The sequence below is a fragment of the Lissotriton vulgaris genome, chromosome 8, assembly GCF_964263255.1.
Source record: "Lissotriton vulgaris chromosome 8, aLisVul1.2, whole genome shotgun sequence".
In the NCBI taxonomy this organism is placed as follows: domain Eukaryota; kingdom Metazoa; phylum Chordata; class Amphibia; order Caudata; family Salamandridae; genus Lissotriton; species Lissotriton vulgaris.
The window spans coordinates 1133681940-1133699634 of NC_141696.1; the positions used below are offsets into that span (position 1 = coordinate 1133681940).

The 17695-nt window shown below is 46.2% G+C and overlaps 1 protein-coding gene across 1 annotated transcript in view; it reads left to right on the forward strand.

Annotated features, from left to right (window-relative positions):
• The window catches only part of SUCLA2 (succinate-CoA ligase ADP-forming subunit beta), a 431233-nt gene that overhangs the window by 201867 nt on the left and 211671 nt on the right, over positions 1–17695 (forward strand). Inside the window, exon 5 of the mRNA XM_086934991.1 lies at positions 10153–10281. Coding sequence (XP_086791117.1) covers positions 10153–10281 — 129 coding nt within the window. The remainder of the gene's footprint in view (positions 1–10152; positions 10282–17695) is intronic.

Here is a 17695-nt window from a genome sequence, read left to right on the forward strand (position 1 = left end):
TGATTTTATCCATGAAAAAGGTGGCCAAGTTATCACATAGAGCAGGAGAGATGTTAAGGTTATTTACATTTTTTTTTAGCACTGAGCTCTTTCAGGATTCTAAAAATAGTTTTAGAAGCATTCTGGCTGTTGTGAATTTCAGTGGCATAATATGCAGCTCTAATTCTACAAATATTGCGGTGGTAGTTTTTTTGTAGCTGGACATATAGGGTCTTGGACGTGGGGTCATAGTTCCTTCTCCATCTACGTTCTGTTACTTTTAACTCTTTCCTTAATAGAGTAAGTTTGTTGTTGAACCAAGGGCTGGGTTCATGGGATCGTGGTTTTGTCCATTTCGCTGGAATTAGCGAATCTAAAGCTTTGTTGATCTAGTCGCAAAGACTGTCATACCCTAAGTTAGAATCTTCATTAGGCATGGGGGGATCTGCTGTAAGAAGAGCGTGGAATTCCTCAAGACGAAATATATTAATCCTGATGGATCAGAGTTGAAGGGGGGAGGGCCCATCTGATCCTTGAGGCTTACTGTGGACCTCTGGAGAAGGATGGAGTTTCGAGCCTTTCCAATTTGTATGTAGTTATGTGGAATGATTTCCAAGAATTCTATGGAGATTTTCAAATGCGTCGTATTTATTTATTTTCTCATGCATAGAACAAAAAACAAAGTAAAGAGACAGCCGACACTTGTTTCGCCCATGTGGCCCATTGGCTTAGGGCTTTTTCAAGGCGGATAGGGTGTGAATATAAAAGAGAAGGGTTTGTTGTGGTTGGAGAGGCAAAGAAAATTCGCACATGAGAAAGTAGGTTGAGAATTGGGAATAGTATTTAGGTGAAAATGACATTGGAATAGAGTTGTAGGAGAGGTGGAAAGAAAAAATTAGAAATTTGAGTGACAGAACAGAAGAGGGGGGGAGGGGGAAAAAGGTAAGGTACAACAGAGAAGGGAAATAAAATCACAGAAATATTCATGGTACAGTTATCCAAATTTGAACAACAGAGGACACGAAAGGGGTGAGGGTCGGAAAAAGGTTTTTCATGTAAATCACGAGACTAGTACTGAGAAAATTCAGATATGGCCGTCATCAAGGTGAAGCATATATCGAAAGTCATAGTTAGAAGAATTGGAAAGAAAAAGTTAGGAGTTTGAGTGACAGAGAACAGAAGAGGGGAGAGGGCGGAAAGTTAAGGTACAACAGAAAAGGGAAATAGAATCACAGAAATATTCATGGTACAGTTATCCAAGTTTAGGTAACAAAGGACACGAAAGGGGTGAGGAGGGGGAAAAAAAGTTAATGTGAAGGGGAGATGGGTAAATACAACCACAGAATTAATCAAGGTACAATAATCCACAGTTTTTCATGTAAATCACAAGACTAGTATTGAGAAAATTCGGATATGGTCATCAAGGTGAGGCATATATCGAAAGCCATAGTTAGGCATGGGTGGTCACATGGTCCTATTGTCAATACAAAATAGATTATAGAGGTACATTGTCCCATAGTTAAGCACTTAATTGCGAATTGGCGTTGAGAAAGGGGCAGTGACAGGCCAAATAATTAAGGTGATTCATGTATAGTCAAACATAAAACAACATTTTTGAAATCAGAGTCCTGTAATCGATACAAAGTTAGTTAGACATGAGCAATATACCATAATTGTATACGAGGTTCAGAGCCTGGTATTTAAAATATCTTAGGCCCTCTTCTGGTAATGTAATTGAATAATTGTCGAATACTTAACATTCAAACAAATAAGGAGAAAGCCAAAGGAAGTGGAGAAGCCACAGGAAAAATGTGTGCAAAATTTGCAGCCATATGAGTCACGATGAGGGAATGTAAAGGTAGTTTATACAGAGCACAGTGGCAGGATAATTGGACATTGGGGACTTATTAGGCAACACACTGCGGACCTCTTCCCTGTCCTGCCTGGCGTTTGGAGCAGGGAGCCCTCCTGCGCTGTTTGAGGGCTTTGGCCTGGAGGTCGTGTGGCACACAGGAGTGGAGTGGGACCCTGATGCAGGGGGCGACTTGGAAAAGCTGGCAAGGAACACTGTAGTAAGACAGCGTGAATCACGCAGAGACCTGTGAGATTGTGGTGACCTGGTGAGTGAGGGGCGAGACAGTGGTATCCGGGAGCAGAGCGCTCCTTTCGAGACATCCACGCAGACCAGCAGGTGAAGCTGTGCTTGGCAGCGGAGGCCAGCTTCACCTCTCTTTCCGGACTCTCTGGGCGGACCAGGGGTGACGCTGTGGCCTCAGGGCGAGGAGGCGACTTCACCCCTGCTTCGGTCCGTGATGACATCAGACTACGTGGTACGTTTATACTGATCTATCTGCCTGGGGCAGGGCTTCATATGGAGGCCTGCTGAAACAGGTACGTGTCCCACTTGGTGGGGGGATGACTCTGATGCTGCTGTCGGAGGGTCTGCCTTGCTTTTGTTCTTGCTATGAATGTTTTACTTGTGAACTAGGTTGACCTTTTGTGCCTCTCTATGGGCCTGAGGAATCTGAAGACAAATGGGGAGGTATTTATGAATTGCAAATTTAGAATGAACATACTAGTCGCTTTAAAAGGGGAGCAGTATGAATTTCTGTGAGAAATTGGTTTGTTGGTTGGCTGGGGTGTGAATCCTGGCCAAGCAACAGCGACAATCCCTTGCAGGGGGAGCCACAAAAAGTCACTAACGTAACCTGTGCTTAACCCTGGGTAGCTTGGCACAAAAAGCAGGCTTAACTTAGAGGCAATGTGTAAAGTATTTAAGCAGCACACAAACAGAACTAAAGTGAAAACACAACAAAAGATGAATCTCTAATCAATTTAAAAAGTAAATAAAAAAAAATTATTTGACACCAACACAACAAAAATCCTATCAGTAGAACCAGTTAATAAATTTTAAGATTTTTAGTAAAAACGAGCACCTAAAAGACCAAAGAGCTAACCGCGGATATCTAGTCACGCAAGACTGGTCAAAGTTGACAAATACGGCCAACCACGATGGAGCACAGTATGGCTACAAGAAGTGGACTGGGTCAGTTCGGTGCTTACCTTCCAACTTGGAAGAAATACTGGAAAAGAATGCCTAAGAAATTAAAGTTAAGCGGGTCACGGGTGCAGGTGGTGTCCGAGGAGGAAGCGTCGTCATCTGAAGGCTTTGGGGCGAAGTCGCAGTGAAGATTTCTACATTCGGACTTGGGGCCTCAATACGATTTTGACGGTGTGGGAGCGGGCCGCCATGCCAGCGCCCTGCTTCCACACCGCCAAAGTCAACCGCCACCCACCCAATTACGAGTTATTTCGTGGTCTGGTGGGCGGCGCAGTGGTCCTGTGGCGGTGCAGTTCAGAGGCTCAATGTGAGCCTTTGAACTACAGCGCTGAAGGAGTGCCAAAGCAAGTTCCTGCACTGCATGGACTTTACAGTCTGTGCCGTGCAGGAACTAGGGTGCATGCTCACAGGGGGGCACACCATGTGCCCCCCTGCATGTATCCCCAGGGCCTGAGGTAACAGGGGCCCTGTAGGCCCCCTAAGTTTCCTCCCCGCCATCATTTTCATGGTGTGAGCACTGCCATGAGACTGCTGGCGGTGAGTAAACTCGTAATATGCTTGGCTGTGCCGCAGCGACGCAGCCAAGTTTATTGCAGCCTCAGACCACCGTGCCACTGCAATGGACCGGTAGGACCACTGGTGCAGCAGTCCCTGACTGCCACCATGAGTTTGGTGGTCAGATGGACCGCCTAACTTGTTATTATTACCTTAGTCTCCAAAATTGAAGTCTAAAATCTCCAGTGGGATGAGACAGAGGGCTGTAGCCGAAGACAGTTCCATGATGCCGGGTACCCCTTTGGTGAAGGACCGCTGACAAGTATATGCTCCTGCAGAGAAGGACATAGAGGGATGAGCCGCAAGGTCTATCCCACCAGCGATGCACCTTGGGTGGATAGGCAAGTAGGTTCCTCCCGGTCGCCTCCTTGTTCTCAGAGCAGTTTTGGGCCTACATTTTTTTGGTCATCTGAACACCTTTAGCACCACAACCAAGGGTTTAGGAGTCGTGTGAAACCTCTTGGGGATCAGGACGCCCTCAGGGTGGGTCCAGGTGCCGGTTCAAGATGGTGGGAGCCGTTTGTGTTCCTGTGGCTCTGAACAGGAGGCTTGCAAACTAACCCTTGGAGTCACTGGTAGTACTGGGTTCGGGTAAAGTTGCAGGGCTCAACAGCAGGGCTGGGCTCTGATGGTTGAAGGTAGACTCCAGACGGCAAAGAAGGTTGCAGAGTGCGCAGCAGGTCATAGCAGCTGGCAGCCCTCTGAGAGTCCATACGCAGGTCCAGGAGTGAACTGAAGAGTAGGTCTAAAGATCCTATTTTTATTCCCTGGTGCCCGTCTTGTGGAAGGTGGGAAAAGCTTCTAGAAAGGTACTTTGAATTACATGAAAGTTCCTGACAACCCCTGCCCTTGCTCCGAGCTGGTTGCAGTGACAATGTGAGGTTGCTAGACTCGTTGTGTGAAGGCAGAGTACATCCTATTCCTGTGAAAATGTGGCTGTGCTCAGATATGCCTCCCATCCTGCCAGCAGATGGCCCATTGTGCTACACCGAATCCCTCTATTTCTTTACAGTCTGGGATAAATACACAAAGTGCGTCAGCTGTACCCAGTCATGTGACCCAGGACTGGCTGCAGGCGCTAAGGGCAGGGAAATGCCAACCTTCTAAAAGGGGCATTTTCCAAATTCTACTGAAAAATCAGATTTTACCATTGAAGAGGATTCATCATTATCTCATAGATACCAAACATGATATAGCTACTTGCTCCCATTCAGAAATGACAGATTATTACATGTAATAAGGAATCCCCAATGTTATCCTATGGGAGGGGTAGGCCTCACAGTAGTGAAGAATGAGTTTAAGAGGGTTTTACTACTAGGACATGTAAAACATAAATGTACATGTCCTGCCAGCCCTTTAAGTATTCAGCACCCTGCCTTATTGGCTAGCTAGGGCCTTACTTGTATGTAATGAAAGGGGAGCTTAAGGCTTGGCAAGGGTGTTTAATTGCCAAGTCAACAAGGCAGTTTAAACTGCATTCAGGCTGCAGTGGCAAGCATTGGACATGCTTTAAAGTACTACTTAAGTGGGTGGCACAATAAGTGGTACAAGTCCACTATTAGCATTTAATTTTCAGGCCCTGGGTTTATGGTATACCACTCTACAGGGACTTGCCAGTAAAGTAAATATGCCAATTAGAGCTACGCCAATTTAACCATGATTGGGGGAATGATCACGAACACTTTAGCATTGGTTAGCAGTGGTAAAGTTCACAGTCCTAAGGCCAACAAAAACAAATGTCAGCCAAAATTGGCAGGAAAAAGGCAAGGTTTGGGGGTGACCCTGCTGCGAGGGCCTGGTCCATCAATTATCTACTTCACTGTTGGTTAAGAGCCAATGTCCAGATCGAGTACTGATACATAATTATAAGTCCTTTCCAAAGAGCCTTACGTTTAGTATTACAGACCAGAATGCTCACTGGGCAGCCCCGCACGTTAGCAGTTTTGCAATGAGAGGAGGTGGGTTGTCAACAGCAGCCCTGAAGTAGCCATCCTGCATCAAGTTTGGATTCTTTATCTGTGCCTTTGTCACTTCCCCTGCCTACCATCCCTCCCAGCTTTCAGTGTGTAGTCAAAGTGTGTCTTCTAGATCTGAATCACAACTCTGCTTCTTTGTATGATGCCCCCAACAAAGCATTCTCTAAAAGGGGACAGTTGCCATACACAGCACAAAGAATGAAAAAAGTTGGCCTGGAGAGCCTCTTCAGATGAAGTCATATAAAGCCACATACTTCGTTTGATACTTGATTGATACTTTCACTGTTGAATGACACTCGAGGGGGATTTTGCAAAATGTGACTGATACATCAGACCATGCAATGGCTGAAGAGGGTTGACCTAAGTCCCATTCTGTAGCTGTTCATTAATTTTTTTTTAATGCTCAATTTTTATGTTTACAAGGGCCTTCTACCCTTGAAATAAAATGAGTAATATCATAGACAAATTGTTGCCAAACACTGTCAGTATTAGACTCCACATTTAAATTGGTAGACAAGACTATATAGTAACATCTTCATATATAGGCAAAAGAAAAGTTGTTACTCCACCCCTAACCATTATGAGTTCACTCAAAGGCAGTGGCTGAGTAAGCAGTGCCTAAAACTTTTAACTTGGTATCTGTAAACATATTGTGTTGGGAACTTGCACTGTTAACTTGGCCTTTTTTGGGCCTACCATCTCCCTTAATGGGTTTAAACTCGGCCTTCAAAAATATAAATTTCTCTATATAGGTATGGATGGTGATGACCCAGTGCTAAATCTTTTTTAAAATATGCATCATGACTTTATGGCATTGATAAGGGTTGGGGTTTAAGGCAAATGTACAGGTTGTTTTTCAGCTCTCTGAATTAGTGGTTCTGAGGCACTTTTTGGTCTGGTTTCCTTTAAGTTTGCACTCTATAGGGCAAACTGCAGCAATAATAGCAGGATTCCTTGCGAGTAGGAAAGAGACTTCCATCCTGGACCGGTCTTCTAACATTTCCGAGTTTAACATAATGTCCAGTCAACTGCAAAACCTCAGCACTAAGGATATGTGGTTATTTCTAGTGGCCTTTAGTGTGTTGACTTATGTATTTGGTAGGGTATTGGGTTTCGAATACAAACTTGATGGTGACCTACTGTTGTCAAACTGGCAAACTACAGTGTTACAAGCTACTAAATCAGTCTTTATTCTTGACCAACTGTGTGGAGGGATCCCTGCGGATCCCAATCTTAGCATTTCTGGAGCAAAAACTGCCTTAAACTGTCAAGCTGGCATGTCGGTTTGCTCCAATTAGAGGAGAAGACGTTTACTAGGAAACTCTTGAGGTGTCCTTCTCACATTGAGCTATGCTCCTATCTAATATGTTTTCTCCCTTACGTCACCAAATGTATTAATGTTGCCCTGTTGCATACCTGCCAACTCACATGATGCCACAGTGTGACACACGATATCGGCTGCCGTCATCTGGCGAGGAGCCGATATCAGGCTGTGGCAGGGAAAATGAGCTGGAAACCACTGTAAATAGTGGTTTTCTAGCTAATTTTCCAGATTCTTTGAAATACCGCTGTCCATTAAGGGGTGTGGAAACACCCAAGGACATCCACACCAGCCTCCGCAAGCTTTTATTTATAGGTCTCGCCTGAGCCAGCGCATGCGTTACTCTTGCGAGACATTTAGGCGCTGCTGTAAAAGTGCTACCTTGCCGGCCACCAGCTTGCTATTACGCGCACAAGCGCGCGCAACGTGCACAGCACTTTTTCCCGTCGCGCGCAGGCGCTCGCACCACTCGCGTCACCACTCACGTTTTTAAATGTTTTTTATTTCATGATCGCGCCCAATGCTTGCACTTTGTCCTGCGTGCGATCACTTTCGTTTTCACTGTGATCGGGATCGCGATGACTTTCGTGGCTTCGCTGTGTTACACCTCCCCCACTTGGGATCAGATTACTGCGGCTGCGTTATTAAACACAGCGCATATTGGTATGTATGCTTTCCTCTAACAATTGACTCAAATTTCTATTGTATTGTTATTATATTCCAATACTGATGTGTCGCGCTGTTCGAAATGGGATGCGGAAAAAGCAAACACAAGCTACATTTGGAGATCTGTTCCGTGCTAATACTGCGATGCAAAGTTTTCTTTATAAGTGATGAACGCCGAGTGTAATCCTCCTGATATGGGTTTGCAACAAACGAGAATGCAGAAAGTGATACACACTTTCTTCTCTCGAGCTGTGTGAGGAGCGCGCCGATACCATGGTAACTACTGGGCGTCTCCTGTGCTCGCGCCACAAACCTCTTGAAAACAGGGAGGAGCGAACAGTCGCGGACCAGGTCCTTGTCTGGGCCTGCAACCGCTAAGTTTTTGTAGATTTTCTCCTTCAACCAAAGTGTACACACACATTTCTGCAGGATTAGCACTACGCTGAAAGACAGCACCCAAGATCTCATGACCTTGCACATCACAGTGTGAAGTGCAATACACCAAGTCGCAGAATTTATAAATCCTCTCCTTCAGGTTCTCAAAAAAAGTCACAGTTGAACTCCACTCCTTGCGTGTACTTGTGCTTATCACTGTGCGTTTAAATACACCTCCCCAGAATGTAAATGACCATGCGCCCTTCAGTGGCCAAAATAAAGCTTTGGTATTGAATTGCTGTACCGTTAACATGTTTAACCAGAAAAAAGGAGAGCACACAATCGTTTTGAAGCATGCCAAGTCTTCTCATACATTGTAAACTGAAGACACCACATGATAATGCGCTTGCCCGTAACAGGCTTTAAATGTCGAAATATTTTAAATGAAGGCACATCGAACACTCCATAAACCACGTAAAAAGTACATTACCAAATGTTTTTTCACCAAAATACCCATAAATCATTTTATTTCATGAACGTTCTTCACATCAAATACGAAAATTTAACACTTTAAAATGGCTGTAAGCATACCGTGTAGCGGATGCGACCCGGCAGGGCCAGCTACTGCCACCAATTTACATGGCTTACAGCATGTTCCATTTCATGCTACAGCGGGAGAGGTGCTGGTTAGCAGGCACTAACCAGGGAACCCTTTCCATTTCTGCCCGGTCATTAGGACAAGCTTGCAGATATGATGCTGTGGGTGGTTCGATGAGGAGTGGCGAGTCCATGTGGCCTGAAGCAGTGTTTGTTACCGGTCTACAAGGATACTAGAGGCAGCAGCAGACAGACCTGGGTCATACCAGCAGGATATCCCACAGGCATACAGGTTTACAACAGCCTAACCAGGACTAAAGAGCCCATCGCCAAGGAGTGGCCACCTGGTTAGATTTTAATATTGTGTTTTAATTACACTGATAAGATGACGAACTGTCCAGCTCGTGACACATTTTTATTATGTTGGTTGCATATATGTATTCACATTTTATAAATCTGCGGGGAGAGGATGTGGTCTCATGGCTAGAGTGCTGACCTTTGGTTGGGAAATCAACGTTCGAGCCCCGGGTCGACCGCACAACATGTGATTCTGTGCAAATCACTTAATCTCCCTGTGCCTACCAAAACAAACATTGGCATAGCCTATAGGTCTCGTCTTTGGGACCTTATAAGTATTTAGTTATGCAGCACAATATCCTTGTTGCAACAATAATAACTATTGCATGGTTAAACACTTATAAGGTTCTAAATGTGAGACCTATTGGCTACGCCAATGCTTGTTATTTTTATGGGGTGGGGGTTCAAAATTGCCTCCTGGGTACTTCTTGATGAAAGGCCCTGCTCCCTTCAAGGCCCAGCCCCTTCCTCACATTGTGAGATTGTTCTTCAAGTTGGCAGGTATGGTGGTGTTACTGATTGTGTCGGCTTGAAAAACTCTACCCGAAGCCCTCCTTCAGGATATGTATGCGCCTTGGATCACACACAGAAAAAGCCCTAATTGGTTTGTGTTTACAACCTTTAGTAAGCAGGCCAACTGAGTGTGTTTAAGATTCTTTTTTTTACTATTGTTAAAACTGATAAGAAGAGGTTTATGGTACTCAAAAGTTGTGCAAGAACATCGACTGAACTTTTAAACCTCTCCGATGAAGCTGATCTTGTGGTGCAGTGCATTCGTAGCTTTCTTGAAGGGGGGCTTGCTCCACATGAATGTATCCATTGTGCCTATGCATAAAAACCAAGTTAACCTGTTATGCATGTTTTTGCTAATTTGCACCTTAGTATTGCAAAACTAGAAGTAGATATATGAAGCCCATTTTTGCTGCTGTGACCTTCAGAAGACGTAGACAGCTTTCAGTTTCATGTTTTTCTCGGATTTAGTGGATATATGTGTTGCTGCTGCCTATTTTTCTATTCAAGTTCCACCAATGAGGAAAATGGGAGAGTGACGCAATGAAAGCTATTAGTTTTTAGTTTAAGAAAGGGTGTGAAATGATAACCCATCTTTCACTTTTGAGGTACAACGTTTTTTTTAAAATATTTATAATTCTGATGATTTTATGCACAATTTAGATTCTGGATTTGATTGAAAAAATTATTTTTACTTGTTGATGAAATCACTGCAGCGCATCTTGTATTTTGAACATCCTATTTTCTTGTTCCAGGGACCTGTACTCATAGGCAGCTCCCAGGGAGGCGTAAATATTGAAGATGTTGCAGCAGAGAATCCTGAAGCCATAGTTAAGGAGCCCATTGACATTGTTGAAGGCATCAAAAAGGAGCAGGCACTTCGGGTACGTAATCACCTTTTGCTCCAACTAGCCAAGCATAATTCTCCATTAAATCTTGTGTACATTTTACCCCAAACCCAGTCTCCACTGATCCATACCTAATCCCTACTATACCTCGTGTGCCTATTTCATGAGAACACCTTGCTTCTACAGGTTGCATGAGGTAGTACTGTCTGCATATGAATGTACGCCCAAATCGTCTTACAAAAACCCTTAATGGTTTTTATACTGTGTACAGGCAATCTCACTCACCAATCTTAGAGTGAGGATACTACTTTCCGCCACCACATATGATCTTTTGATGCCAGAGTGGGCATCCTTAAGCGATTCCTTGTATATTTTTTTTTAAGGTCTGCAGCTTTTTGCCCTAATTTTAGGAAGTCGTAGAGCCAGGTCTTTAGGGTCTTCCTGAAGATGTGCAGGGTGGGGTTGCGTCTGATGTCGATCAGGAGCTTGTTCCAGGTCTTGGCCATGATGTAGGAGAAGGTTATGCCACCTGTTCTTGCTCTGCGGATGCACTGGGTTTCGGCTAAGGCTAAGTCGGTGATCGGAGATTCCTCTTGGGTACTTGGAAAGAGATTCTGTCGTTGAGATATTGGGATCCGGTGTTGTGGAGGCGTTTGTAGGTGTGGGTGAGTATCTTGAAAGTTACTCTCTTCTCAATGGGGAGCCAGTAGAAGTTATGCAGGTATTGGGTGATGTGTTCATGTGTTCGTGTCGAGGGGTGCCGAGGACGAGACTGGCTGCTGTTTTCTATATGGTCTGGAGTTTGCGGAGCAGAGACTTGTTGTGTCCGGCGTAATGAGCATTTCCGTAGTCCAGTCTGCTGGTAATGAGTGTGTGGGTGACAGTCTTGTTTGATTCAAGGGGGGGATCCATTTGAAGGTCTTGCGGAGGATATGGAGGGTTTTAAAGCAGGTGGAAGCGATAGCGTTGACCTGTCGGGTCATGGAGAGAGAGTAGTCGAATACGATGCCGAGATTTCAGGTGTGGTCCATGGGGGTGAGGTGGCTGCTGAGGGCAGTGGGCCCCCAGGTTTTGTCCTATGCAGAGGGGGAGGGTCCTAGGACGAGGACCTCTGTCTTCTCCGAGTTGATCTTCAGGCAGCTGCTGCTCATCCAGGATGCACCGTCCTTCATTCCTTCGTGGAAGTGAGTCCGGTGCTGATGGGGTCCTTGGTGAGGGAGAGGATGAGCTGAGTGTCATAAACGTAGGATACTATGCTGATTCCGTGCTGTCTCACGATGGTGGCGAGGGGGGCCATGTAGATGTTTAAGAGCGTGGGACTGAGCGACAATCTCTGGGATACTCTGCAGTTGAGATCCGTGGGTTCGGCGAGGAAGGGTGGCAGTCTGATTCTTTGGGTTCTGCCAGTGCGGAAGGAGCGGAGCCAGTCGAGGGCGGTTCCCTATATGCCGCCGTCATGGGGTCTGGTGGTGAGTGTGCGACGGGAGATGGTGTTGAAGGCTGCAGAGAGGTCGACTAGGATCAGGGCAGTGGTTTGTCCTTGGTCGAGGATGGTGCGGATGTAGTCTGTGGCGGGAGTAGGCGGTCTCTGTGCTGTGGTTGCTGCGGAATCTGGATTGGGAGAGGTCGAGGATGTAGTTTTCTTCGAATAATTTTGTTAGTTGGACGTTGACCGTCTTCTCGGTGACTTTGACCGCGAAGGGGAGGAGGGAGATGGGTCGGTAGTTCTTGAGGTCCGTGGGATCTGCTGAGGGCTTCTTTAGTAGGGCTCTCTGACTTCTACAAGTTTCCAGTTGTAGGGAAAGATGCCGATGACAGGTGGCATTGATGGTGCGTCATAATTCTGAAGCGATGTGGAAGAAGTGCAGGGGCAGGGGTCCGTGCGGGCTTCTGAGTGGATGCCTTTAATGGTTGGTGCAGTGTATTCGGTGGTGACTGGGGTCTAACAGGAGATGGTGGGCTGGCTGGTGTTGCTGGAGGAGTGAGAGGTGTCGGAGTCTGGTATCTGGTTGTTGAAGTTGTCGTAGAGGCCCTTGATTTTCAGATGGAAGTAGGAGCCAAGCTTGTTGCAGAGGTCCAGGGAGGGGGTGATGTCCGTGGTTTCGCTGGGGGGGTTTGGTGAGTTCCTGGATGACGCTGAAGAGTTCCTTTGAGTTGGTGTGAGCTTCCTTCACCAACTCTTTATATTTTCTTTTAAAGTAAATGAAAGGGAATGACAGGGAAATATAGCTGTGTAGCTATGCTAGAGTTAAAAAAGGACACTATTTCTTTATGGAGTCGTAAATCCCGAGTGTCCCATCATGCCCTATTGATGGTAAATATCTTGGGTCTTTTTTCTGGCTCCTGATGACAGGATCTTGGAGCACTGAGCTCTGTGTTCAAGTCCCACACAAACCCTTTCATAACCTTCTGAAAAATAGTTAACTCTACATCCTTAAGGATTGAGAGTATTTTTTTCCCCACATAAAGAATGGTTTTTATCCTGGAAAATATGAAATCTACTTTTATGACTTGGCCAAGATAAATTGCCCAAACAGAATCCTCCTCCCCTTTCTAGGACTGTGTCTTATTCCTGCTAGAATCTCAAAACCCATGAAGACTGCATTACTGCAGCTCCCTCTCCTGGCGCTCTTTGAGAGATTATAAGAAGATTCATCTTTATGGCCAGGAAGAAAGGTCAGAGCAGCAGAAATCGTTTTATGGAGGAAGATCTGAGGGTGCGCTGCCGCCTCTTCCGGTACTCCTGTCTCACTCTTTGAGGACTCTCGCAGGGGGAGATCCAATTGGGGAAGGCATGGTGAGGAGCGAAGTCCCCATTCGACATCAAGGACATTGACATCCAAGAGTTACTGTCCCTACATGCAATTTATTGAGGGCTTGGTTGATGTTGAAAAGGAAGTGAGTCACTTGAAGCCTGGGGGGTTGAGAGAGGATCATCGATGATGAGGCATTCATATGTCGCTGTGTAGGAGACTGTGGGGTGGCGTAGAAAGATGAAGGAATGCAGACATCCTCTGGAATCAGAGACTCCTCATTGACCTTTGATGCTTCATCCTCCACCTCTTGCACCACTGCTCATTCCTTTGGTTCTGTTTCCACCTAAGCTTCTACCTAGGATTCCTCAAGACCCACAACCATCCCTGTGGGACGCCACAAGCATTCCAGGTTTCTGTGTCATCATTTAAGACCTTGTCGAAGGTCTAGATTGAGATGTCATTGCCTCTCATATCGGTCAGAATTTGACGGCCAAGATATTGGCACTCACGAGGCATACTGGATTCCACATTCTGATGTTCTTCAAGGACTTCCTATTTTACATCATCTATGGGGAGAAACTTCCCTAATCTGCGGCAGATGCATCACTTTTTGCAGCTCACGGATACTGTCATGGCTTGGCCCTGTGGTGTTCTTCTAGGCTGAGATTCATAGGTCTAAGCACAGCACAGGATCTTGGACCTTCCAATTTCAGGGAACACAGCATTTGGGTCTCCTGCTGATTACGAAATGCCTCGAATGAAAACCGAATTGGACACTGAGCAGTTTGGTTAGCAAAGAAATAGAGATATAGGAAACGCTCATTCAAACTGCCTGATTGATGTATTACCCTCAGAATGTTCAAACCCCTCAGTGGCCTCAAGGTCGACAGTAATATAAGGCAAGAGACGTCAGTCGAGAGGCAACTAAACACACTGCTGGTGTCAAAAGTTGGGTTCCCACCTCCCCCTCTTTCTTTACCCACTCCAGTAGTGGATGCATTTTGTTTTACTTGGAAGAGTGGAAATCCATAACCAGCCACAAACTGGTTCTGAATGTTGTGCAAAATGGATGCTTTCTCATGTTTAGTTACTCTCCACTTGTAATTTCACCAAATAAGTCAACTTCTTAACATCAGCAGAAACATCTGCCAGAAGTCTTCATTCTTTTGCGAAAACAGGCTATGGAGAAGGTGCCTGCTGAATTCCTTCTACTTTATGTGGAGGATAAATGACTTCAGACACATTCCATATATAGATGACCAACAAGTGGATTTGCAATGAAAAATCCCGGATGTTTGCACTGCATCAGAGTTACTCCTAACCCCATCAGGGGAATTGGATTGGCCATGTTCCCTAGACCTTTAAGATGCTTATTTTCATAGGCCAATAGCCAACAATAAAAAGTTCTTGAGATTCACAGTTGGAAGCGACCTATACCAATACAAGATCCTTCTTATTGATCTAAAGTCTACATCCAGGATCTTTTCAAAATTTATGGTGGTCGTTGTAGCATTTTCAGGAAGTGAAAATCTTAGTCTATCCCTTCTAAGAAGTTTGGCTGATCAAAGCGTCAACATATCAGCAAGTATGCCACCATTACCGGATTACTTTTGCTACTCTCAACTGATTGCATCTGCACACCAATCACAAAAAATTGATTTCCATATGAGTGCAGTCTCTACTCTATCTGGGAGCAGTTTTGGGCACAGCAGACACAAGTGTTTTCTTCGGAATATAGACTAATATCTATAATTATACAAGGTCCCAATGTAAAGAAAACAGCCCATCCATCAGCAAGGCACATATCGTCTCTACTAGGTTCACTGGTGTCCTGCATTTTTGTAGTTCTAAATACACACATGAATATGAAACCTCCACAACAATATGCCCATACTGTGTCTTGAGGTTTTACCAACTAGCCACAGTGGGGAATGCCATATAGATCAACTGGTCAGATATGTTTCTATACCTTTCCTCCCATTCCTCTGTTATCAATATTAATTATCAAACCAACGTTCTCGAAAGCCACAATAATTCATGCTGCACCAATGTTGCCTTGTCAGTTGTGGTTCAGGAACCTTATCCTTCTATCAAATTGAACGCTCGGGAAGCTGCCATGCAGCCTGGAGCTTTTGCACATTTGTAGGCCAGATGCTGCACCCCAAACCTCCAACCTTCAACTTGGCAGCCTGACTCCTGACTTATACAATATGGCCACCTGAATCTTTCTCAGTTGGTCATGGGTGTGTTAAGGAAGCTAGAAGACCATATACAAGGGATTCCGATTCCTTTAAGTATGAGAGGGTCTGCATCTGTTGTGCTCAGAACAATTCTGGCCTTACCACTTGCGATGAAGAACCTGTGCTTCTTCATTTGGCCATGGCAAAACATCCATTTTGCTCTAATAAAGTCCAACTGACAGTAATCATGCATACAAATAATTCCATTTCCTGGAGGGCATAAAAAAGTTTTTCTCCTAATCCAGATGTCTTTTCCTCCATGGGACTTGAACATTGTTCTTTCACATCTTATGAGCCCTCCCTTTGGGCATGTTCACCAAACTTCTTTAAAACTCCTTTAATGAAAAGCTGCTTCTTGGTTGTAATAACATCTGCATGTGGAGTTAGCAAGATACAAGCTGTATGAACCCATGAACTTTTTTTCTGAATTTTTTTTAACACAAACACAATACAGGGATGACAGTGAGTCCAATCGCACCCCATTACATATATCCAAGGTGCCCCCCATCGTCTTGCATGATGTATAGCGAGGGCTGTCACCGCTGCGTTCAGTTTAGTGTCCAGTAGCTACGTGATAGCGAAAAGAAGTGTGTACCCAATGGACTGGCCCTTATCCAGTATTTGGGTGTCTTTCATAGATTCACATGCCTGAATCATTCCCCGTCGCCGAGACGGGAGCCTCCGGTACATAAAAAAGTAATGTCCTAAGGACATACATAGAGAATATAGGCCGAAGGGCCTCCCCTTTGGGGCCTTTCCACGTCCTTATGTAAAAAGGACCGAACTCTCATCGTTAGCCAATCAGCTCCGACCTCCCTCTAGAACCTTCCCGGGAGGAGCCTCAGTCCCTCAGATTTTCTACCGCACGTTGTGCTAGGGAGTCTCCAACCTGAGCTCTTCAGGTTTTTCTTGCTTCGAAGTCTCAAACTTCGCTGGAAGTACACTTTGTACGAACAAAATACATATCCTATCTTCGACTACTGTCTCCCATGTCGGAGTCCAATAAGAAGGCTTCATCCATGGCGGACTCGCAAAAGAAAGCCCTTCTCAGGGCCTGTTCCTCCTGCGGCAAGCAGCGGATTCAAGCGGAGGACAAGCACGATCTGTGCTTATATTGCCTGTACCCTGACCACGTCCCTGACAAGTGTAGGGTGTGTAGAGCCTTCCCAAAGAAGACTGTTAAGGAAAGAGAGGCTCGCCTTCTCGAATGGCTCGACAGGCTTAAGGTCCGAGACACTCTGGAATCTTCCGAGGGTAGTGTCTCCGTGACCTCCAAAGTCTCCAAGAAGAGACCCAGGGTGCAGTCCCCTGAAGAGACAGACACTCCTCCTAAGAAGGCGCACAGGAAACCTTCGGAGGCACGTTCCACCACCTCCTCCGTGTCTGTTAAGGATGGCCAGAGGTTCAAGAAACCCGCTCCATCTACTAAGCGGACCACCTCGGTCTCGACCACTGTGTCGACCACTACGGCCTCATCGCCCTCCGCGACGGCCACAACGACCACCACTGCGTCCTCAGGCGCACCGGTCTCCTCGACCATTCCTCCGAAGCCTTCGTCCAAGACTAATACCGGACCATCGCCACTATCTGCGTCTTCGTCACCTAAGAGGTCCAAATCTAAAGGTACGCCTTCGCCGAAGACATCTCATACCGAAGGATCGTCACCTAAACGGTCGAGGTCAAGTTCAAAGGGTCCGCCTTCACCCAAGAAATCTCAAGTCGAAGGCTCTACCACCAGTAAGTCGGCGATTCCCTTATCCCCGCAGAATTTGATGCCATCGACACTAACGGAGGCGTTCAAGTCACCAACGGCGGGCGCGCCATCTTCACGCACGTCGTCGGAAGAGACCCCGGCGCCATCTTGGAAAGAATCTAGATTGGTCGAAGTCTCCATTCACTCGATTCCAACTTCCTCGGTTCCCCCAACGGTAGAGTTGGCACCCGAGCAAGAGCAGGTGACACTGCAGAGTGAGGAGTCCGACGAGGAAAACCAGGACGTTCACGAGGACCAGGACGAAGTTATGTATCAGGAACGCTCCTTGAACGTCAACACGGAGAACACCCCGATGATCTGTTTGCCCCTGTCTCTGGTCAACGATTTGCGCTCCCTGGTGCAGGACTATAAACAACGGTTCCCGGATGCCGACAGCGGAACCCAGGTGCCGGTCACCCAAGCGCAACCGTCGGCCTCGCGCCCTTCCGCTCTCCAGGCCCGTCCTCGGACCCAACCCCAGCCTCGCACTCGGCCCCAGCCTCAGGTGGAGGACTCCTCGGAAGGCGAGGAGGAGGAGACGGACTTGGAGGAAGGCGAAGTGCAAGACGTTGACTCGGACCACAGAGACGACGATGCCGATGCTGCGTCATCACACCATTCGTCTACCCCGGCATCCCCGCGACCGCGCCAATCTGAGACGGCGGACGTTGGGGGTTTCCACAAACTGGTGGACAGGGCAG